The sequence below is a fragment of the Schistocerca americana genome, chromosome 4 (assembly GCF_021461395.2).
Source record: "Schistocerca americana isolate TAMUIC-IGC-003095 chromosome 4, iqSchAmer2.1, whole genome shotgun sequence".
Lineage (NCBI taxonomy): Eukaryota > Metazoa > Arthropoda > Insecta > Orthoptera > Acrididae > Schistocerca > Schistocerca americana.
Window position 1 is genome coordinate 585,921,663 of NC_060122.1, and position 24,833 is coordinate 585,946,495.

General features: G+C 45.2%; 1 protein-coding gene across 1 annotated transcript in view; it reads left to right on the plus strand.

The window, feature by feature from the left end:
- The window catches only part of LOC124613630 (sodium channel protein Nach-like), a 170,122-nt gene that overhangs the window by 90,148 nt on the left and 55,141 nt on the right, over positions 1 to 24,833 (plus strand). Inside the window, exon 6 of the mRNA XM_047142344.1 lies at positions 2,552 to 2,834. Coding sequence (XP_046998300.1) covers positions 2,552 to 2,834 — 283 coding nt within the window. The remainder of the gene's footprint in view (positions 1 to 2,551; positions 2,835 to 24,833) is intronic.

The window sequence follows — 24,833 nt, forward strand, 5'->3', positions numbered from 1 at the left end:
GGGAGAGGAAGTCAAAGGGAATAGGGGCATTGGGGCAGACATAGATGGTGGCGCAGGTGACGTTAAGGCCGGGGAAGAAGAGACTAAGGATCAGGTGTTCGGCGAGGTCGGGAAGGAGAGGTTGGAGCTGAACTGTGATCTGGTGGTGGTGACCAATGGTAACTCCGTCACGCACAATCGGGAGGGGATTATGGGAGAGGTGAAGGAGGTAGGATGACATGTGGATGGTGTGGTGGGGTTGGAGGAAGGTTTCATTGAGGAGGAAGGCATCCATGTGGTGGGTGGCAAGGGTGTTCAGGAAGAGGTTCTTGTTGGCGGGAAGGGAGTGGATGTTGTTGAAAAGGATACGGTGCTGTCGCACCATAATAGGGATTTAGACGAGGGTGTCAAGACGGGAGAAGGTGAAATGGGCCTGGTTGTGGGAGTAGGTGGCATACATTTTGAGGTGGAAGATGAAACGGGCGGCGAGGGAGACCTGTTGGAGGGTGTGGGGGCGCTGGAAAGGGTGGACGTTTTGTAGGACAATGGTGAGGAACCTGATGATGTCCTCAGCGGTGGGGGGCGGACAAAGAGAATTGCCAGGAGGGGTGGGGGCGTCCAGAGGACGGTGAGTTCAGGAGTGGTCAGAGGGGTCAGGCTTTACACTTTTGGGAGTAGGTGGGATGGGGGAGATTGCAGGTATTACAGGAGGGAGGGGATTGAAGGTTAGGGCACTGCCGGAGGAAGTGCGCTTGCCTACAATGCAGGCAGGTGGGGGCCTCTCAGCACTCAGCTGTTGGGTGTGCGTTATAGTGCAGACACCTCTGGCAGCACAGGGATTGAGGAGGGGAACGGGAGGGGTTGACCTTATAGCGCTGGTTGAAGAGGAGGGCACCCTCCTTCAGGAGACAGTCAATGGAGGGGGCATCCTCAGAGAAAACCCACATAAGGCGGGTGGGGCTGGCCGAGTTGAAAATGCGGCGGACCACCCGCACCTCCAGTGTGGGATGTGCCTTGAGCTCTGCCAGCACCTCCTCCTCCTCCGTGATCGTCGGACTGAACCGAGTGATCACGGCGGTGAGGTTCGGCGGGCGACGTGGGGGTTGGGGTTTGCGGGTAGGAGATGGAGAAGTAGGAGGGGTGAGGGAGGTGTTGGGGCCAAAATGGGTGATGGGGAGGTGGGAGAGGATGTCAGTATGGAGGGTGGGGCTGGGGGACGAATTGAGAACTGAATCCCGTCTGGGAGTGAGGAGTGAGATGGGGGCACCAGGGAAGTGTTGGCAGAGGAGGAGGGAGAGATTCCGGGCTTCGAGAAGGGAAGGATCGGCACGGGAGAGGAGGTATTTGTGTAAAGAGGGGGAGAGGAGGAGGAGGAGGAGGCGGAGGGAGCAGGGCCAGGCAGGGAGACATCCATGGCATCCTGGTGGGGGAAGGAGGACGAGGCGGGGCCTTTTTGGGAGCGGAGGAGGTGGTGGTGCCACTAGGGTGTTTAACGGCGGCAGAAGGGTGGGTGGTGACATGAGGGACGGGAGCTATAGGGAGGTGGCGGGAGGGGGCAGGTCTCGGCGTGGACGCAGCAGTCGGCGCTGGAGATGGTGACGGTGAAGGCGACGGCTACAGTGACGGTGGTGGCGGTGATGGCGAAGGCGATGGGGAGAGTTGGGCATGGGCAGTGGCCCGACGGGCCACCACCCTAGCTGGAGCTGCAGTGACAGGCTGGGGGAATGGGGGGAAAGGATCAGAGGGAGAGGAGTGGGAGGAAGAAGCTGGAGCGGGGGCGACAAAGAGCGAGGGCGAAGGGAGAGTGAGAAGAGGAGGGATGGAAAGAGGGGGGTGTGACTGGGCACACCATGTAATGGTGGTGGTGGCGGCAGAGGGCTACGTGTACGCAATGGCAGTGGTGGTAGTAGTGGCAGTGGTGGTGGGGGCTGACATGACGACAGGGATAAACAAAAAAGCACAGGACGAAAAGGGGGGGAAAAAACTGGGGACAGACGAAGATGAAGACGGACGAAGACCAGAGTCCCACGCTGCTGGCGCTGGCGATGGCTGGCAGGAATGCCACAGCTGGTGCTGCTGCCGTGGACGGGGCCGGGGCCGCTGCTGCTGCTGCTGCTGCTGCTGGAGGGCTGGCTGCCTGGACTGCTGCTGCTGCTGGAGGACTGGCTGGCTGGACCGCTGCTGCTGGCTGGACCGCTGCTGCTGCTGCTCGGCTGGACCGCTGCTGCTTGGTTGGACCGCTGCTGCTCGGCTGGCTGGCTGGCTGGCTGGCTGGCTGGCACCTGGAAACCTAGCGCTTCGATAAGTGCTGGAATGGCACAATCGAAGGGCGATATCCTTTCGGAGTACCGCCGGAGATGGTTCTACAGTCTCAATATTGGCTCTTAAGAAAGAAAAGCTTGACGACGACTGCAGTGAACGGATGTTACTATTACGTTTCCTGTTAATACCTAATAATTTCTAAGAACAGTGATTTTTCGTTCGTTCTTGAATAAATTAAAAGCCAGCAAACACTATGCTGAAAGTACTGCGGAACTAGATGAGAACTGAGAGAGGTGGGGGTTGCGTGCAGGTGCTGGTGCAGAACGTGGAGCAGCCGCCGGAGTCGGCGCGCGGGCTGCTGGTGGCGCGGCGGCGCGGCCGAGTCATGAAGCTGCTGCTGAGCGCCGCGCTCACCGACAGCCGGCGCCACCTGCTGCGGCTGGGCGCGCGCCAGCGGGGCTGTCTGTTCGACAGCGAGGCCACGCCCCTCCTGGCCACCGCCTACTCGTTCAAGACGTGCCTCATGGACTGCCGCCTCCAGCACATCCTACGCCATTGCCGCTGCGTTCCTTACTACTTTAACCATGTGGCCGGTATGCATTCCGTCCACGCTGAACTCATACCGTTATATTTTCTTTTTTGTGCAAGTACATTCGCACACTATAGAGTCATACCGATTTCCAGTGTTTAAAGGTAGTGTCTCCGATTCCTGATCCACAGATCCTGGGCCTAGCAACTGCTCAGATTTTCAACAAAATTCGTCAGCTTTGTCAATCCGAAACTTCATATGGAAAGAGTCATTCTCATTCTCTCTCTTCTTTGTCAAAAGGGGAAATATGTATCCAATGGTAGTTTATTTTAAACACACAAATGCAAACTGCAACGGAGCAGAAGTTTTCCCTTGCGCACATGTGAATAAATGAGTTTTTCTCGTATAAGGTGGTCTTGATATAAACGCATACAGCATCTACGATTCACTTCGATCATCCTGTTAGTTCCATGGTGCTTCGTCACCCGCCCTCCAGTATCTAGTGCATACATCTACGGGAAGTTCATTATCTACCGTGAGTCACTTCCAATCCAGTTATTCACAATACACATTGCGCTCATTGGTTGCTGGTTATTTGTTGACAGCAATAATCTCACTTAACGATGTATGGACTACGTCTGAGGCGTATAAATAAAATAATGAAGCTGATTCCATGAGACTTTCAGTACCATGAAAAGCTAGAGCTCCTATAAAACAGACCATACGGTTGCAAATGCTCCAGGCACCACATATGGAAGCACTTGAGGAAATATATTTTCACTTCATTTGCTACGAAGTTAACAATCCCTGCCACTATCCAAAAACGATGTTTAACGCTGAACTTAACTAAGAGGAAACATTCAATTTATTGCAAAGGAGAGTTGAAAAATCTTAGGAATGCCCAAGTGAAACACATACTGTTAATTATGAGCAAAAAATATGACACTCGTGTAATACTCAACAGTATTTATTATTTTTCAAACCGGTTTTCGACTGTTACATCATCGCAGCTACAAAAATAAATATGAGTGGCTGTGAAAGTTTTATTGAATCGAGGAGTTTAAAATACAAATATTTCAGCTGGTTTCCAAAGATAACTGCTAATGTTTGACTGCAATTGGAGGGAGTTTCAGTAATAATGTCGTGTAAAATTTGTAGGGAGAGTAAAAGATGTAACACATAAAATACTGGAGTACATGACAAATTAGAATTATTCTCAGACGAAAAATAATATGATAATACAAAGTCATATTTGGTGATATATTTCAAAGCGGTGACTGAAGAAGACAGTCCTGCCCTTAAAGCATCCAATGTTACGAAGACGTACAGTATAAGTGAGACTTTACAGCTAAAAACAACTGCCAATGATATAAAGCAAAATTTTTAATAGGGAAAGTGTAACTACAGAAACTTAAATAAAGGAAAAACTGGGGCATGTGAGTGGGAAGAGTAATTTGTGAAGTGATTTCGATAGGATTATTTGTAGTATCTGCAGTTACCTGGTGATGCTCATCCGTAAGCATAACACATCATCAACGTACGTAAACCAGTAGCCAACCTTGGAAGACAGTGCATCGTTTTCCAAAATCAGACAACTCCAAACATTTCTCACTCTAAAGGTTTAGAGGAAGCCTACAACCGCTGACACTGAAATCCAGTTCTCAGTTGCTAGTGACCCACAAACATGCTGCCTTTCATTTAATGTTACATTGTCTAATGGTCCCCATGAGTGATGACAACTTCCAAACTTAGTTAAACTCAGCCAAACAAATAGCATCAAACAATGCCTGTTGGCTTGTCATAGTGGTAAAACAATAAAAAGAATTCGACGTGCGTACCTAAGTTCTTAATTTGAAATAAAAACACTAAAAGACGAATACCAGACAGCCATAAGTAGTTACAATAGTGCCAAGTTAACATTAGTGCTATTGTCACAATAGAACAACGATATGAGAGTGAAGTGCAAGATAAGCTCACTATATAAATTTAAAAAAAAATTAAAACACATAATTATGGGCCAGGGTTGGAACCGGGCCGGTCCCAGAGGAGAATTACATCCATAGCAAATTACAATTGAAAACTGGGTAATGGTGGACTCCACAATGCACAAACAACAAAACCAACAGGTCTCCTGCCTCCTTTACACTGCGCTCGACTCACGACTTTAATAAATGTTGCACGGTTACACCTTTAAGGAAAACCTCTCTGAATGTGGCTGGAAAGGCTAAGTACAGGAACTTTAAACGTTAATTTTATGTGCGCAACACTTTCTGACACTTTTTGCCCAATGATAAGGCAGCACTTCAGCTTTGGAAAAGAATGGTATACACAAAATCCCTTCCAATTGTGGCGAATTTTATATAGACCTGTCTGGCAGGGCAGTACCCACCCACTCGAAGGAACATCATAGAAGTCGCAGACTTAGAGAACGAGACTGAAATTTTGCAGACCACGTGTCAAAAAAAAAAAAAAAAAAAAAAAGGCCACAATTACAAGATGCAACATAAAGCCATACATAACATCCACAAAGGAAGGGAGATGAGTTACCGTGACCTAATGGAACTTAATAAACGTTTGTCCATTTGCCCAAGCTTATTTCTGAATCATCACGCAGTTCCCTTACTCGACGATTCTAACTATAGACACCAAACCATTTTCTACTTTATCCTCCCACTCATACGTCCTATTATTTCCTTTATTTCACTTACTGTAGTTTTATTTGCCAAGTTTACTTTGTACAGTTATAGTTGTTCCATTCACATGTTTAGTCCAACTTAAATTGTACCAGTTTGTAACAATGGACCTTTCAAAAACAAGATTGTCTTGTTCTACCACCCCCTTGAGGTATGTCAGCAAACTTTATTACACTACTGGCCATTAAAATTGCTACACCAAGAAGAAATGCAGATGATAAACGGGTATCCATTGGACAAATATATTATACTAGAACTGACATGTGGTTACATTTCCACGCAATTTTGGTGCATAGATCCTGAGAAATCAGTACCCAGAACAACCACCTCTGGCCGTAATAACGGCCTTGATACGCCTAGGCATTGAGTCAAACAGAGTTCTGATGGCGTGTACAGGTACAGCTGCCCATGCAGCTTCAACACGATACCACAGTTCATCAAGAGTAGTGACTGCCGTATTGTGACGAGCCAGTTGCTCGGTCACCATTGAGCAGACGTTTTCAGATGGTGAGAGATCTGGAGAATGTGCTGGCCAGGGCAGCAGTCGAACATTTTCTGTATCCAGAAAGGCCAGCACAGAACCTGCAACATGCGGTCGTGCATTATCCTGCTGAAATGTAGCGTTTCGCAGGGAAATCGAATGAAGGGTAGAGCCACGGGTCGTACCACATCTGAAATATAACGTCACTGCTCAAAGTGCAGTCAATGCGAACAAGGGGTGACCGAGACGTGTAACCAATGGCACCCCATACCATCACGCCGGGTGATACGCCAGTATGGCGATGACGAATACACACTTCCAATGTGCATTCACCGCTATGTCGCCAAACACGGATGCGACCATCATGACGCTGTACACATAACCTGGATTCACCCGAAAAAATTACGTTTTGCCATTCGTGCACCCAGGTTCGTCGTTGAGTACACCATCGCAGGCGCTCCTTCTTTGATGCAGCGTCAAGGGTAACCGCAGCCATGGTGTCCGAGCTGATAGTCCATGCTGCTGCAAACGTCGTCGAACTGTTCGTGCAGATGGTTGTTGTGTTGCAAACGTCCCCTTCTGTTGACTCAGAGATCGAGACGTGGCAGCATGCACGATCCGTTACAGCCATGCGGATAAGATGCCTGTCATCTCGACTGCTAGTGATACGGGGCCGTTGAGATCCAGCACGGCGTTTCGTATTACTCTCCTGAACCCACCGATTCCATATTCCGCTAACAGTCATTGGATCTCGACCAAAGCGAGCAGCAATGTTCGATACGATAAACCGCAATCGCGATAGGCTACAATCCGACTTTTAACGTGATGGTACTCATTTCTCCTCCTTACACGAGGCATCACAAGAACGTTTCACCTGGCAACGCCGTTCAACTGCTGTTTGTGTATGAGAAATCGGTTGGAAACTTTCCTCACGTCAGCACGTTGTAGGTGTCGCCATCGGTGCCAACCTTGTGTGAATGCTCTGAAAAGCTAATCATTTACATATCACAGCATCTTCTTCCTGTCGGTTAAATTTCGCATCTGTAGCACGTCATCTTCATGGTGTAGCAATTGTAATGGCTCCACACTACAAGTAGATACTGGTAATGTAGCGAGAATTTGGAAATGAATTTTTATATTTGGTAAAAATTCATTTGTCTCTTGATTGCCTCTGCCGCTGTTTTGGGGGGGGGGAGGGGGGGAAGGGGGGGAAGGGATGTTCCCTGTCTCTCCTGAGCTCTTTCCAAAGAGTTATTTCTCCCGATAACGAGAGAGGATTAGGCAAGTCACTGCTGTAAACACAAGAAGCTGCCACTGAAGAGTTCAGCATTTCTCTTTTTACAATATCACTTGGTTTAATGGTGAACAGGTTGTGAACAGGTCGTGAACATGTCGAGAATTGAAGAGTGCTCTGCTCTCGAAAAGCGACTCCTTAGCTGTCCCAATACAAAATCGATAAAAGGAAGGAATACATTCAATCTGAAACAAAACACGACATGACATTACTATCGAACTTGAAAGAACAGAAAAGAAACAAAAGCTGCATCAATCAAAAAGCGTGTGTATGTATGAAAGTTTTATTTTACTTGTAGTATTCCTTAGCATCAGGTGCTTCTATAGTTGAGCGATGAGCAGAACGTTTGGCGATTCTTGGTGCCTGCACTGGGATGTTCATATATTCTGCAATATGACAGGCCTATTGGAAATTTTTTTCATATTTCGGTTCTCTGTATCGTTCCAGTGTTCTTATTACACGCTCTACCATTTCATAGCAAAGGCTGAGATCTAGTCCAACAGCCCGAAATTGCCGTTAAAGCGAAACTATTTTCAAATACAGCGGCGGTTACCGTCAAAGTTAAGACAACCTCGTATTGTTGAATAGAAGCCAGAAGACTTGCCTTTTCCGATGACGGAGAAGTTCTGTCCATTTCTGCAAGGAACTGAACGATCGTTTCGCCTCTGGGTGTTTTTCAAGGATAGCTCGCTTGATAAGTTCCAACCTTTTGCTGACTCGCGCACAAAATTGGTAACACGACTTACAACTCCCATCATATTGTGAATACTAGGCAAGCTGCAGGCCCTCACGATAGCTAGGTATATTTTATGTGCTGCACAGTGCATATAATTCGCTAGCGGTTGGAGATGCTTTATTCGGATTGTATGCCACTGAATTTTCCGGACAAGTTGGCGCCTCCATCATAACCTTGACCTCTCAAATCCTTAACTTGTAGGCTGACTTGATTCAATTCTTGAACGATTTGATCGCTTAATGCAGCATCAGTCATGTCAGTTGCAGATAGAAAGCATATCACGTCTTCGTGTATTGTGCTTTTTTGTAAATTCAGGTACCTGGTACATACACTGAGTTGTTCTGTACCTTTGGCATCTGTTGTTTCGCTGGCCAAGACAGCATAATATTTTGCTTCTTTGACTTTGCCGAGTACCTTTCTCATAATGACAGAATGGCAACAATCAATCAGCGGATTCTGAGCTGTTTTGCTCATATATGTAGCATTTCTTGGCGCTGTCTCTAAAATGTTTTTTAAAAGAAAGATCATCTGTGGCCTCTTAACGGTATGTTTTCTCAGCCACATAATATGATCGTCTTTACTATAGGAATCAGTCGCTCTCGGTTTGATTTAATCATTTTCAGTTTCTCAATTTCGATTAAATTATTTACAGCTTTTTCAGGGTTTTCATATGAACTTTTGAAATGTGTGCTTTTCAAAACTGCCGTTTTGTGATAATCTGTAGCAGAATGGTTTCTGGGGATTTTTAGCGCTTTTTTGTATTTGCAAAGTGGACGAGTGACTAAAGATCTTAGAGTCACAGAATGCTAGCCCCCACTACCTGGACCAGAAAATAGTACGCAAGGCAAACAATATGCATTGTTCTGTTGTTGGCAATAGACTAATTAAGCGTATTCCTTTAGCCAATTAGAACGAAACTTTCTTTTTTGTGCACCCTCTGTCTGCTCCGAATATTGATAATTACGTGGTTGTTCTGAAGACTCCTTAAGATGTTTATACTTTTTCTCGTCACTGAGTACTTTTCCTACCACATAAGAAATATCAAAAGGATTTTCAGCACATATAGTCGATGTACTAGCCACTGCCACTGACACGGGTTCCGGTTCTGTAACAACAGCAAACAAAAACTGCAGCCTGTACGCGAATCAGAGAATCGTACACAAGCAAATCAACAACTTACCAGCAACTAAAATAGCTCTTCGGATCTCTATTACAGGGTTATTTAAAAAGTCCAATAATCATTTAAGGGTTTAAAGTAAAAAGCTTTCCTTTTATTATGGGACAAACTTGAAATCAGCTAGTCCCTGCAAAAGTTACATACAAACTAACCTACTCGTCCAAAAGTAATGAAGCGGCTGATTTTTCGCGATTTTGAAGTTGGCCCCACAATAAAAGTAGTTCTTATTGATGAGTACTTTAACCCATTAAAAGATTATTTACTGATTTTAGATAAATAACGCGCGGTGTAAAAGTATGAAATTCACGGCAACACCGGCATGTGCGCGAAGAAAGCTAGTTTAAAAAGAATTCAAAACCGAAGAAACCCGATAACTGATACTACATTACATCATTTACTCTAAATATTACTTCACGCTGTCCCTAGCAGGGCAGGCAGAGAAGATCAAGTGCTCAGAGCATTTTTGTTGCCAACAGTGAAATGAGTTTTCCCGCTAAAAGAACTTATTCAAAACCGCTATAAACCACTACATTTTTTATCGTGCCGTTAACCAAACCATTAGGTTGTTATTTTTTAAGCACTAAGAATGTTGAGTAACCAAAAGTATGACACAATTCAATTTATCCCTTTGTTTCAAAGACAATTCAATCTATCCCTTTGTTTAAAGCTAGAACAATATTATGAAATGAGGCACAGCGAACTTACTTAAGAGAAAATGAAGAGCTCGGGGCTATCAACGTCTTCCTCGACAGAAGGTTCAACACCAATCCTGTCAGGTCACGTGAAATTGAATGAAACGCAAACAGCTGTTAATTGATGGTCTATTAACACGATCGGTTTCGCTGCATTAAAGCAACATCTTCAGGTGTAAGTTGTGTCAAATTAGCACATGGAGACACCCCAGCGTTCGTAGCCAGAACAGGGGAAGTGCTCAATGAATAAAAATGGGCAAAACATTGGGGCGAATAGTGCAGGGGATGCGGCAACTGTAGTCAGTAGTCGTACGGGTAAAGCACTAGAGGATTCTCTGACTACGCACGTTGGCAGCATCTCCATGTGCTAATTTATGTGACGCCACTTACACCCGAATACGCTGCTTTAACGCAGCGAAACTGGTCGGGTCAAATGAATTTCAACGGCTGTGGCTTCCCATGTTGCAAAGTTGTAGAAGTTCCTACCTGCATCAGCACTTCTGTTGGCTGTTCGTTATTGTGGGAACATTATTTCTTCCTTCCGATTCCTGCACGAATCGACAAATGCGAATTCATCATTTCGGATTTCATGTTATTTCTCGCTTTACTTTTAATAATGTTCATCTGGCTAAAAAGTCTTTCCACTTCCGCATTCGACCATGGTAACAAAGTCGTGACAGCGCAAAGGTTGTTAATTCGTGAAATGGGTTGACGTCATTTTCATCTCTGTGTTGAAGCACTTCATGCCAAAAATTAAGAGCTTCTGTTTCGGACCATTCGACAAGAGCTGAATTTTGTCACTGAAAATCAGTTTTTGTTATCGCGCCAAGATCAATACCACACGATTCAAGGAGACGAATCAATGATTCTTTAACGACACGAAGAGCTTTGCGCTCTGAAAGATGTGAAATTCTCAAAATTTGGAAGTCGTTGCAACAACTGAATTATTAATTGGTACACAAACTGAATGCATCTCAGTCGTAGGACATGTTCTTGTTCTGGGTATGATTAAGATATTCTCAGTTCATTAATCTTACGTTCGAACTAATATCCTAGATATGTTTTGGAATCTAAGTGGTTTTACAATTTTTTTCCAATTCTAAATTTAATTTTCTTTGCATAGAATATGTAGGGACAAAAACTTTTTTTATTAATGATTCTGCCAGCACAACGTGGTTATTTAACAGCTTACACGGATCCTTTGTGTTGGGTTCAGAATGTTATTAACCAGATGCAAATTTGAAAGAATCGTCTTGGAAAACATTTAAATACGCCAAACTGGATTCATCAGAAAACACTGTTTTGACACAATGATAAATATCACTATTCAGCTGTTGGCGAGTTGAAGAATGCAAAAAACCAATTATAATTATGTTTCCCTAACTAAGAAGTCCAGATTTCCTGGAGCGTCTCACTTGCAGCAGAAGTAGCATTTTAAGGGGTTCCGCTGCTTTGACAGTCTGATAAATGTCAGTATTCAACTGTTTACGACTTGAAGAATGCAAAAAAACCAATTATATATTTCCCTAACTAAGAAGTCCAGATTTCCTGGATTGTCTCACTTGCAGCAAAAGGAGCAAGTTGAAGTGAATTGCTGAACATTTTGTAACAATCAAATCCAGAATTACATTTTTCAAAATTTGACTGGCACCATTGTGAACACCTACATTCGTATTGTCTGCGCCTATACCCTGCAGCTTGTTTAGATCTAATTTCAATTCTTGAAGTGTGTCTTTAATTGCTGTTACAGTAGACTGTGCATTATAACATTCGAGATCGGCTGGTTTTAAAAACGTTGAAATGATCACATTGGCTGCAGCACTGTAATATATTATTGTTATTCCTAAAAATTTGGTCACGCTAATGTCTGTTGATTCATTAATTATAATGATATACATGTTGTCACCAGTATCCTGCTGCAAATTTTCCACAAAATACTCCTTATCACAAATGTTCAAATGTGTGTGAAATCTTATGGGACTTAACTGCTTAGGTTAACAGTCCCTAAGCTTACACACTACTTAACCTAAATTATCCTAAGGACAAACACACGCACCCATGCCCGAGGGAGGACTCGAACCTCCGCTGGGATCAGCTGACGCCTTATCACATGTTTTATAGCTGCACTACATTTTGTCCTACGTATTTTAAGTTTTCTAGCAATATTACTGTCTGTGAATTTACTGTTGCATAAATCAGTTAAGTGGCGACATGACATGATCGGACAGTGGGTGGAAAAAATAATGCAAGGGAACCCTCAGCTTGATTCATTTCTGAATACTCTTTCACGGTTTTGAAAAGTATTTTTGTTTGTTGACAATGGTGTTGCCGCTGTTTTGTGTTTTTTTTACGTCACTGTGGCTTATTATTGTGGTAGGACACGCCAACAAAATATTACGTCAAAGTTTACAATATGCTCTTGTGTCATAGCCTTCAATTCCATTCTTTCTGGCCAGTCTGCAAATATACTATCGCGTAGCGATTCTGCTCGAAATTTCTGGTATTCTGTCCCCTTACTTTACATATGTTTAGCACTAAAACAACAGCAAGGGATTTAAGAAACACTACAGTACCATCGGCACTACAGATATGAACTGTGCATGCATTTGCAGATTTATTAACACTAGAGCGCAAAAAAAAACGGATGCATAACAATGCGTCCCCAAAACAACACGGAAACGAAGACACAATACCGTGTATTATAAATGTTTAGGTGATATAAATTTAAGAGCTACTAGACGCCAGGAAATTAAATAGTGCTGTCTGCTTTATGTAGAATAGATCAAGTGATTTAAAAAAATAGTTTTACCATAAGCCACCATAATTCACACCAGCCAGTAGATGCAAAATCTGCACACTAGACAGGTAACCAAAACCACCAAATTTAGTGGGAAAAATCACTAAATTCACAATACTGATCCAGAATCCAGTCCACAGCCACCCACACCACACCGACCGAACGATCAACGAACTCAACACAATAAAAAGTCACAAACTCGACTAATCGTGTTTGTATGAATTTCGCTAAGTACATACAAAATAATCAGAAAGATGTACCTGCTGAACGTTGGGTCGACAATGATAAGTCACCGCCGACAATTGCTTCCAAGTAATACTGGTTCATTTTCGATCGATTCTATCTCTTCCTTCTTCCTTTTCAGTTAAAAAAACGAACGAAGATCTCCTTGTCTACGTTTCGATGTCATTTTTTTCGAAAATCTGACAAATACAAACAAAAGCACGCCTTGATTACAATTAAACACTGCTTGAATAGCGAATTCTATTGTGTCTGATTCGACAAACCATTAACAATGCCCTATGTGTACAGCAGCGCGGCGCACGTACTCGCGAACCGCACTCTCGTATAGGGCGGGCGGGTGGCGGTGTCAGTGGTGTGTGTGTATGTAGCTGCTTTCCGAATGGGTGACGCGTTATTTAAAAATAGTCATATAAGTACCTTCCTAGAGAAATGTTAATTTGGAAACATTCTACACCTACTTAAAGTACATTTACATCTACATCTGCATACATACTCTGCAATCCACCATACGGTGCGTGGCGGAGGGTACCTCGTACCACAACTAGCATCTTCTCTCCCTGTTCCACTCCCAAACAGAACGAGGGAAAATTGACTGCCTATATGCCTCTTACGAGCCCTAATCTCTCTTATCTTTGTGTTCTTTCCGCGAAATGTAAGTTGGTGCTAGTAAAATTGTACTGCAGTCAGCCTCAAATGCTGGTTCTCTAAATTTCCTCAGTAGCGATTCACGAAAAGAACGCCTCCTTTCCTCTAGAGACTCACACCCGAGTTCCTGAAGCATTTCCGTAACACTAGCGTGATGATCAAACCTACCAGGAACAAATTTAGCAGCCCGCCTCTGAATTGCTTCTATGTCCTCCCTCAATCCGACCTGATAGGGATCCCAAACGCTCGAGCAGTAGTCAAGAATAGGTCGTATTAGTGTTTTATAAGCGACCTCCTTTACAGATGAACCACATCTTCCCAAAATTCTACCAATGAACCGAAGACGACTACCCGCCTTTCCCACAACTGCCATTACATGCTTGTCCCACTTCATATCGCTCTGCAATATTTAATCGACGTGACTGTGTCAAGCGCTACACTACTAATGGAGTATCCAAACATTACGGGATTCTTTTTCGTATTCATCTGCATTAATTTACATTTATCTATATTTAGAGTTATCTGCCATTCTTTACACCAATCACAAACCTGTCCAAGTCCTCTTCAGTGACAGTCTGCCACAATCACACAACACACTATTTCATCTGAATTTGACTTAGTGGATAATGTTTTTCAGCTTTTCCTGTATGCCATATAAATCTTTGATACAGTGCCTCTCGAAACACCAAACACTATGGCTATTTTGGTTACAGAGGCACCCACCATACAAGCACCCACAATTTGTCCACATTTGAATTCATGTAGTTTTGACATAATGCACTCAGAACAACAAAGAACACTATCCTGACAGTGACTGACACTTGCAACATATTGAGGCTATTGCATACGTGCCGTTCGTGGTCAACTACAACAGTGCAACCTGCAGGCTTGGCTAATATCTACATGTTTGTTCGAGCCCGCATTTCGTGCAGTGTTTCCACGTTTTTGTCCAGCCCTTATTGTTGTTTTTGCTGTTGTGGTCTTGTGTCCTGACACTCGTTTGATGCAGCTCTCTATGCTACTCTATCCTGTGCAAGCTTCTTCATCCTTCTGAATCTGCTTATTGTATTCATACCTTGGTCTCCCTCTACGATTTTTACCCCGCCCCCTCCCCCCACGCTGTCCTCCAATACTAAATTGGTGATCCCTTGATGCCTCAGAACATGTCCTATAATCCGATACCTTCTTCTAGACAAGTTGTGCCACAAATTCCTCTTCTCCCCAATTCTATTCTGTATCTCCTCATTGGTTACATGATCTATCCATCTAATCTTCAGCATTCTTCAGTAGCACTACATTTCAAAAGCCTCTATTCTCTTCTTGTCTAAACTACTTATCTTCCATGTTTCGCTTCCATACATGGCTACCCTCCATTACACTACTTTGAGAAAAGACTTCCTGACACTTAAATCTATACTCGATGTTAACAAATTTCAGAAACGCTTTTCTTGCCATTACCAGTCTACATTTTATATCCCCTCTGCTTCGACCATCATCAGTTATTTTGCTCCTCAAATAGCAAATCTCATTTACTACTTTAAGTGTCTCATTTCCTAATCTAATTCCCTCGCCATCACCTGATTTAATTGGACTACATTCCACTATCCTCGTTTTGCTTTTGTTGATGTTCATTTGATATCCTCCTTTCAAGACACTGTCCATTTCTTTCAACTGCTCTTCCAGGTCCTTTGCTGTCTCTGACAGAATTACAATGTCATCGGCAAACCTCAAAGTTTTTATTTCTTCTCCATGGATTTTAATTCCTAATCTGATTTTTTCTTTTGTTTGCTTTACTGCTTGCTCAATATACTATTGAATAACATCAGGGATACGCTGCAGCCGTGTCTCACTCCCTTCCCAACCACTGCTTCCCTTTCGTGCCCCTCGACTCTTATAACTGCAGTCTGGTTTCTTCCGCTCCCTTTATTTTACCCCTGCCACCTTAAGAATCTGAAAGAGAATATTCCAGTCAACATTGTCAAAAGCTAGTCAACATTGTCAAAAGCTTTATCTACGTCTACAAATGCTATAAACGTAGGTTTGCCTTTCTTTAATCTTTGATTACGTAACAAGTGATGAAAATTGTACTGTAGGTAGTATAGTAGTAAGACAGTAGGATAATTCACGGTAAATGATGACAGCCAAAACAGTTTTGGCTGTCATCATTTACCGTGAAGAAGTTCAACAGTTGCTGTTTCAGCCATGTTTAAAATCTTGTAACAGTAGGATAATATCACGTCTATCTTGAGATTCGTCACGGGTGGACCCAGATGCTTTTGGGGGAGATTTGAGCCTCTTACTCTCCCCCCCCCCCCCCCCCGCGCCTCACCCCTCCCCACCGAATCCGCCACTGGCAGGAACGACCAGGCCTCGAAGCCTGGGTGCCTTGGATCTGAAGTCTGACAACAATGAGCCACATTTTTTACTGTTTGTTATTAGATCTTGATACAATTTAAGCATTGCAGCAAGTCCTTGCAAATATGCAAAGGACAGAATCATGTATTTAATTTCGAACTTATGTACACGAATTAGCCTATCTACAGTCAAGTACCAGTTTCCTAAGCAGCTTTCGCAAATGGCATACAGACTGCCTTCACGCACTGCACTTTGGAAAAAGCAATGAATGCTTTCTTATTCATTAATGATCTTCTTGCACTACTTCATGGCGCCGAGTATGATGTAGTTCTTGCATTTCTTATTGGGCTATCCTGGGAGATAACATTGGGATGAAAGCATTTTTTCTAAGAAAAATGTCACTGGCCTACTGAAAAATGCTAGAAGGAAAGTGGCAGTCAATAAACCATTAGATTCACACATAATTTTTTTCACACAGAATTCTTTTCACACAGAATTGGCGATTAAACCTTCTTGCAAGCTGATTTCTTTTTTTCTTTTTTGTTACTAATTATTGTAATTTTCTTCCTTTGACACTACTGTGTGTGTGTGTGTGTGTGTGTGTGTGTGTGTGTGTGTGTGTTGGGGCTTACGGGCGCTCAACGTCGAGATCATCAGCGCCCTGACACACATTAAAAGAAACGAATGTGGACAAATTTAGTAAAATGGAAGTATCGCGCAAAGAAAGCGGGAAAAGATGAAAAATGCTGTATAAGAAAATATAACGTAAGGAAAACGAGAAAGGAGCGTCAAGGATGCCACAGGAATGTTGTCACTGGCTGGCCACTTACGTAAAATACGGGCAAGCCTCTCCCTAAAATCATGGTAAAAACATTGGACAAGTCACAGAACTTTAAAGCTTTAACTACATTCGTTTGAGTATTTCCTAAAAGAGATGGCAGATCCGCCGGCTAGTCAGCCGGGGCCCGCTGGTTAGAAAATAAAACGTAATCCAATAAAACGTGGCGCACAGTGACCTAGACGCCACAGGCACCAGATATTGAAGGGTCCTCTCGCCGGAGCAGGAAGCCATGCGTCATAGGATTGTGGCCTATCCGAAGCCAAATGAGGAGAACCACGTCCCGTCTTCGTGGCTGGAAGAAAGTACACCAAACACGCGTTGTGTGCTTGACTAAACAGAGCTTATTGTCACTCACTTCCAGCCACTCATCCTCCCACCGACGCATGACTCGTGAGCCCAGCAGCGAGGTGAGTGCGTGCAGGGCGATGGCACACTGAGATACTTGCGGATCGAGATATGCCTCCTTGGCTGCGAGGTCTGCCCTTTCGTTCCCAGCAATGCCGAAGTGCCCTGGCACCCAGCAGAAAGCCACCTCCTTCTCCAGTCATTGTAGTTGGAGTAGGGCACCCTGGATGGTCTGGACTATTTTATCTGCTAAATAAAAAAGTTGCAATGAGTAAAGGGCACTTAGTGAATCGGAACAGACAAGAAATTTAGGACGGGAAGAGCGTCTCATCTGCTCCGGTGCCTGAAAGATCGCAGACAATTCTGCATCAAAGACTGTAAACGCTTGAGGCAGTCGGACCTTGAGGACACGATCCGAAAAACAACAGAGCAACCAACGGATTCCCCCTGTTTCGACTCAACCGTAAAAACAGCTATATAGTCGTGGTGCTCAGATAGAATGGCAGAATGTTGTATTAAAAGCGGAAGCAGGATTGCAATCTTTCTCTCTGGGCATCTCCAGTAATCAGGGTGGCAGGTGGTTAAAACTCTGGATTTTGGGCCATACAGACTCGACACCGAGGGACTCCTACACACGTTGCACACGGATCCCAAACGGCATCGTGGCTCGGGGACGGTGGGAAAAAAGACGGTCCAGAGGCGGATGAGCAACAATATGGTGAGCGGGTGTGGTTGGAGCTGCAAGAAACTTACACACCTGGCGCACTAGGAAGAGCTGCCGCCGGATGTTAAGTGATGGTTCCCCAGCCGCAGCACAGAGGCTGGGTATGGGAGTGGTCCGACAAGCACCTGTGGCGAGTCAAATCCCCGCATGGTGGACAGCATCAAGGATCCGCAGATATGAGGGCCTCGCTGACCCATACACCATGCACCCATAGTCCAGCCCTGAACGCTCATAATCCCAAAAAAACTGGAGGAGACGCGCCCTATCCGCTCCCCAAGACCTGTGGCTGTGGCACTTGAGGATGTTCAGTGCCTTCAGGGTTCTGGCTTTCCAGTCTCGCAGGTGTAGCAACCATTACAATCTGGAGTCAAAAACGAGGCCTAGAAACCTCACTATGTCTCTAAAATGCAGGATAGTGTCCCCTATATGCAAGGCAGGCAAATTAAAAGGACGACGAGGACGATTAAAATGAACACACTCTTATCAGCAGAAAACTAAAAACCCGTCATTGCAGCCCACTCCTCTAACTGCCACACTGTAAGTTGCAACTGACGGCTCACCATTGCAACACTGGAAGAGGTACAGAAAACAGCAAAGTCGTCAATAAATAAGGACCACTGTGCTGAACTCCTTACCGTAGATGTTATATTGTTGGTGGCTGTGGTAATGAGGGTAACACTTAAAACACTGCCCTGGGGGACACCAACCATTCTCCTGCTCAAATCGATCAGACAGTGTGTGACCAACTTGGGTCCGAAAAAACCGCTTAGACAGGAAAGACCGAATGAAAATGGGGAGGTGGCCATGAAAGCTCCATTGATGCAGTTGTGCGAGAATACAGTGTCTCCAAGTAGTATCGTACGCCTTACTGATATCAGAGAATAAGCCGATACAATGATGCTGACGGAGAAATGCCTGCTGAGTAGCGGCTTCTAGGGGGGTCAGGTTGTCGACCGTGGACCGAAATTTTCGAAATCCACACTGAGAGTGGCTGAAGAGTTACATGGTCTCTAAAAAACAGACCAGACGACGGTTAACCATCAATTCCAGAGTCTTTCCTACACAGCTCATCAAGGCGATACTCCGACAACTACTGGGACATGTGCGGTCCTTTCCTAGTTTGAGTAGAGGGATTAGAATTGCCTCGCCCCCCCCCCCCACACGAGTTGGGGAAGTCACCTGTCTGCCATATTAGATTAAAACATTCGAGGAGGATTTCCTTGGCACCACTGACAGATGTCGAAGCATGCAGTACCGGATGTTGTCGTGACTAGGTGCAGTGTCAGACGTCTCAGTCAGTGCCGATTCGAGCTCCAAAATGGAGAAAGGGGAATTTTAGGCCTCAGAACTGTTCGACCTAAAGTCTAACTTTCCCCTCTCAACAGTCGCACGGTACATTTACATCTACATTTATACTTAGCAAGCCACCCAACGGTGCCGGCCGGGGTGGCCAAGCGGTTAAAGGCGCGTCAGTCTGGAACCGCGCGACCGCTACGGTCGCAGGTTCGAATCCGGCCTCGGCCAAGGATGTATGTGATGTCCTTAGGTTAGTTAGGTTTAAGTAGTTCTAAGTTCTAGGGGACTGATGACCTTAGAGGTGAAGTCCCATAGTGCTCAGAGCCATTTAAACCACCCAACGGTGTATGGTTTGCGGGAAGAACGACTGCCGGAAAGCCTCCGTGCGCGCTCGAATCTCTCTAATTTTACATTCGTAATCTCCTCGGGAGGTATAAGTAGGGGCAAGCAATATATTTGATACCTCATTCAGAAACACATCCTCTCGAAACCTGGACAGCAAGCTACACCGTGATGCAGAGCGCCTCTCTTACAGAGTCTGCCACTTGAGTTTGCTAAACATATCCGTAACGCTATCACCCTTACCAAATAACCCTGTAACGAAACGCGCCGCTCTTCTTTGGATCTTCTCTATCTCCTTTGTCAACCCGACCTGGTACGGATCTCACACCGATGAGCAATAACCAAGTATAGGTCGAACGGGTGTTTTGTAAGCCACCTCCCTTGTTGAGGACTACATTTTCTAAGGACTCTTACAATGAATCTCAACCTGGCACCCGCCTTACCAACAATTAATTTTATATGATCATTCCATTTCAAATCGTTCCGTACGCATACTCCCAGATATTTTACAGAAGTAACTGCTACCAGTGTTTGTTCCGCTATCATATAATCATACAATAAAGGATCCTTCTTTCTATGTATTTGCAATACATTACACATGTCTATGTTAAGGGACAGTTGCCACTCCCTGCACTAAGTGGCTATCCGCTGCAGATCTTCCTGCATTTCGCTGCAATTTTCTAATGCTGCAACTTCTCTGTATACTACAGCATCATCCGCGAAAAGCCGCATGGTACTTCGGACACTATCTACTAGGTCATTTGTATATATTGTGAAAAGCAATGGTCCCATAACACTCCCCTGCAGCACGCCAGAGATTACTTTAACGTCTGTAGACGTCTCTACCTTGAAAACAACATGCTGTGTTCTGTTTGCTAAAAACTCTTCAATCCAGCCACACAGCTGGTCTGATATCCCGTAGGCTATTACTTTGTTTATCAAGCGACAGTGCGGTACTGTATCGAACACTTTCCGGTTGTCAAGGAAAATGGCGTCTACCTGGCAGCCTGTATCTAATATTTTCCGGGTCTCATGAACAAATAAAGCGAGTTGTGTCTCACACGATCGCTGTTTCCGGAATCCATGTTGATTCCTACAGAGTAGATTCTAGGTTTCCAAAAACGACATGATACTCGAGCAAAAAACATGTTCTAAAATTCTACAACAGATAGATGTCAGAGATATAGGCCTATAGTTTTGCGCATCTGCTCGACGACCCTTCTTGAAAACTGGAACTACCTGTGCTCTTTTCCAATCATTCGGAACCTTCCGTTCCTCTAGAGACTTGCGGTACACGGCTGTTAGAAGGGGGGCAAGTTCTTTCGCGTACTCTGTGTAGAATCGAATTAGTATTCCGTCAGGTCCAGTGGACTTTCCTCTGTTGAGTGATTTCAGTTGCTTTTCTGTTCCTTGGACACTTATTTCGATGTCAGCCATTTTTTCGTTTGTGCGAGGATTTAGAGAAGGAACTGCAGTGCGGTCTTCCTCTGTGGAACAGCTTTGGAAAAAGGTGTTTAGTATTTCAGCTTTACGCGTGTCATCCTCTGTTTCAATGCCATTATCATCCCAGAGTGTCGGGATATACTGTTTCGATCCGCTTACTGATTTAACGTAAGACCAGAACTTCCTAGGATTTTCTGTCAAGTCGCCACATAGAAATTTACTTTCGAATTCACTGAACGCTTCACGCATAGCCCTCCTTACGCTAACTTTGACATCGTTTAGCTTCTGTTTATCTGAGAGGTTTTGGCTGCGTTTAAACTTGCAGTGAAGCTCTCTTTGCTTTCGCAGTAGTTTCCTAACTTTGTTGTTGAACCACGGTGGGTTTTTTCCGTCCCTCACAGTTTTACTCGGCACGTACCTGTCTAAAACGCATTTTACGATTGCCTTGAACTTTTTCCATAAACACTCGACATTGTCAGTGGCGGAACAGAAATTTTCGTTTTGATCTATTAGGTAGTCTGAAATCTGCTTCCTATTACTCTTGCTAAACAGATAAACCTTCCTCCCTTTTTTTTATATTCCTATTTACTTCCATAATCAGGGATGCTGTAACGGCCTTATGATCACTGATTCCCTGTTCTGCGCTTACAGGGTTGAAAAGTTCGGGTCTGTTTGTTATCAGTAGGTCCAAGATGTTATCTCCACGAGTGGGTTCTCTGTTTATTTGCTCGAGGTAATTTTCGGATAGTGCACTCAGTATAATGTCACTCGATGCTCTGTCCCTACCATCCGTCCTAAACATCTGAGTGTCCTAGTCTATATCCGGTAAATTGAAATCTCCGCCTAAGACTATAACATGCTGAGGAAATTTATGTGAACTGTATTCCAGATTTTCTCTAGTTGTTCTGCCACTAATGCTGCTGAGTCGGGAGGTCGGTAAAAGGAGCCAATTATTAACCTAGCTCGGTTGTTGCGTATAACCTCCACCCATAATATTTCGCAGGAACTATCCACTTCTATTTCACTACAGGATAAACTACTACTAACAGCGAAAAAACACGCCACCACCGGTTGCATGCAATCTATCCTTTCTAAACACCGTCTGTGCCTTTGTAAAAAATTCGGCAGAATTTATCTCTGGCTTCAGCCAGCTTTCCGTACCTATAACGATTTCAGCTTCGGTGCTTTCTATCAGCGCTTGAAGTTCCAGTACTTTACCAACGCAGCTTCGACAGTTTACAATTACAATACCGATTGCTGCTTGGTCCCCGCATGTCCTGACTTTACCCCGCACCGTTTGAGGCTGTTGCCCTTTCTGTATTTGCCCGAAGCCATCTAACCTAAAAAAACCGCCCAGTCCACGCCACACAACCCCTGCTACCCGTGTAGCCGCCCACCGTGCGTAATGGACTCCTGACCTAACCAGCGGAACCCGAAACCCCACCACCCTATGGCGCAAGTCGAGGAATCTGCAGCCCACACAGTCGCAGAACCGTCTCAGCCTCTGATTCAGACCCTCCACTCGTCTCTGTACCAAAGGTCCGCAGTCAGTCCTGTCAACGATGCTGCAGATGGTGAGCTCTGTTTTCATCCTGCTAACGAGATTGTCAGTCTTCACCAAATGAGATCGCCGCTGGAAGCCAGAGAGAATTTCCTCCGATCCGTAGTGACACACATCATTGGTGCTGACATGAGCGACCACCTGCAGATGGGTGCACCCTGTACCCTTCATGGCATCCGGAAGGACCTCTTTCCACATCTGAAATGACCCCCCCCCCCCCTCCTCCCCGGTATTCACACGGAGAGCACATTGGTTTCCTTCCCCTCCCTTTGTGCCATATCCCTAATTGGCCCCATTACATGCCTGACGTTGGAGCTCCCAACTACCAGTAAGCCCACCCTCTGCGACCGCCTGGATCTTGCAGACTGAGGGGCAACCTCTGGAACAGGACAAGCAGCCACGTCCGGCCGCAGATCAGTATCATCCGGAGACAGAGCCTGAAACTGGTTCGTCAGACAAACTGGAGGGCCCTTCCGTTCAGCCCTCTGGAATGTCTTTCGCCCCCTGCCACACCTCGAGACGACCTCCCACTCTGCCATGGGTGAGGGGTCAGCCTCAATATGGGCAGTATCCCGGGCAGCCACAGCCGTAGTCCGATTGGGGGATGCGTGGGACGAGCTGTCCGTGTCCGACAAATCCCCATCTGGACCCCCACAGTGATGCCCATTGGCAACAGCCTCAGGCTGTGTGACCGAAGCCAACCACTGCCTGAAGCTGGGAGCGAAGGGATGCCAACTCAGTCCGCATCTGAACACAGCAGTCGCAGTCCCTATCCATGGTAAATACTGTTGTGCAAAGAATGTCTGAACTAATCTACAGAGAGCACAAACAATTCGACACAAAATTTAAGCGGTTATTAAAATACAAGACTGCCTAGTAAATGCAGTAATGCTGCTACTTGCGCACTGCTGACAAACTGCTCGGCGGCAGAAGGCTAACTCTACTGTCAGTAACGTACAAAGACTATTTGAAAGAAATAAACAAATGACAGACGACTACGCGACTTTACACGTCACAGACATTAAAATGCAAATCTGCCCCTGCTAAATACGAAACTATACAATGATTTGACGGATTTAACTAAACAAGTGCGCTAAGAACACTCAAATTTTCAACTTGACTACAACACTTATATGAACGCTAAATAAGCCACTTGCTGCTACTTGCACACTGCTGACACACTGCTTGGCTGCAGAAGGCTAACTGGGACAGCGACGAAACGCTGGATCCTGGCTTTCATTAGCAGTACTTTGTGCAAAATGCTCGGCCAGCATCTGAGCAATGTTTCTAGGTGTTGTTTGGAGGCACCCCTCATTCAAAACTGCAGCTATCGGCAAACAGCTGTGTTTACCGGAAATCCTCCGGATGGCTTGCCATACTTTTGAGGAACAAGTGGAACGATTGATGGAGCTCAGGAGCTCATGCCAGTACCGCTTTTTGCTCTCTTTAATGACACGGCAAGCCTTGGCTCTCGTGATTCGAAAGGTTGATAGATTGTCCGCTGTCGGGCGGCGTTTAAACCGTCGAAGAGCCGCACACCTGTCCCGAATGGCTAAATGCCACTCTTCTGTCCACCAAGCGACCGGTCGCCTCTTAAGGGGGCCGAAAGACATTGGTATGAATAGATCAGCAGTGTGATGGATCACATGTGTGATGTGATCCATCCATTCCTGGACGCTGCCACGGTGTTCAAACACAGCCAACTGGCCCAACAGTGTCCAGTTATCCCTGCAAATCATCCACGTTGGTGGCTTCTGTTCCAGCAACACACCATAGAGTAGCTGAAGGCGGATCAGGAAGTGGTCGCTGGAATGAAGGTCGTGAATGACCTTCCACTGAAAAGAGTATGGGAGGGCTGGAGAGCAGAGAGCTAGGTCGATGGCTGAGAATGACCCAATAGCAACACAGAAATGAATCGGAGTATGAGCATTTAGGAGGCACAGCTCTCGAGATGTCAGGAGGCTCCTCAAGACTCGACCCCAAGGGCAATTAGGGGCTGAGCCCCACAGGACATGATGGGCATTGAAGTCTCACAGGAATAGAAATGGTCAGGGGAGCTGTTCCGTAAGATCTGTGACAGCCTCGAAGACTACGGTATCCAGAGGAGGTAAATAAAGGGAGCAAACAGTAAGCCACCGACGTGAATGAATTTCAACTGCAACTGCTTGCAGGTTAGTATCCAGGGGAAGAGCAGAGGAGTGATGCCCATTATTGACAAACACAGCTACCCTTCGTTTGGCTCTTTACCCAGTCAGTTCATCCTTGCGATACGGTGTATAGCCCTATAGTGCAGGGGCATCAGGGGCTTTGAAATGTGTTTCCTGCAAACACAGGCACAGAGGACGTTGCTGCGCTAGGAGTTTCAGTTCCTCCAAGACCGTCCTGAATCCATTCATGT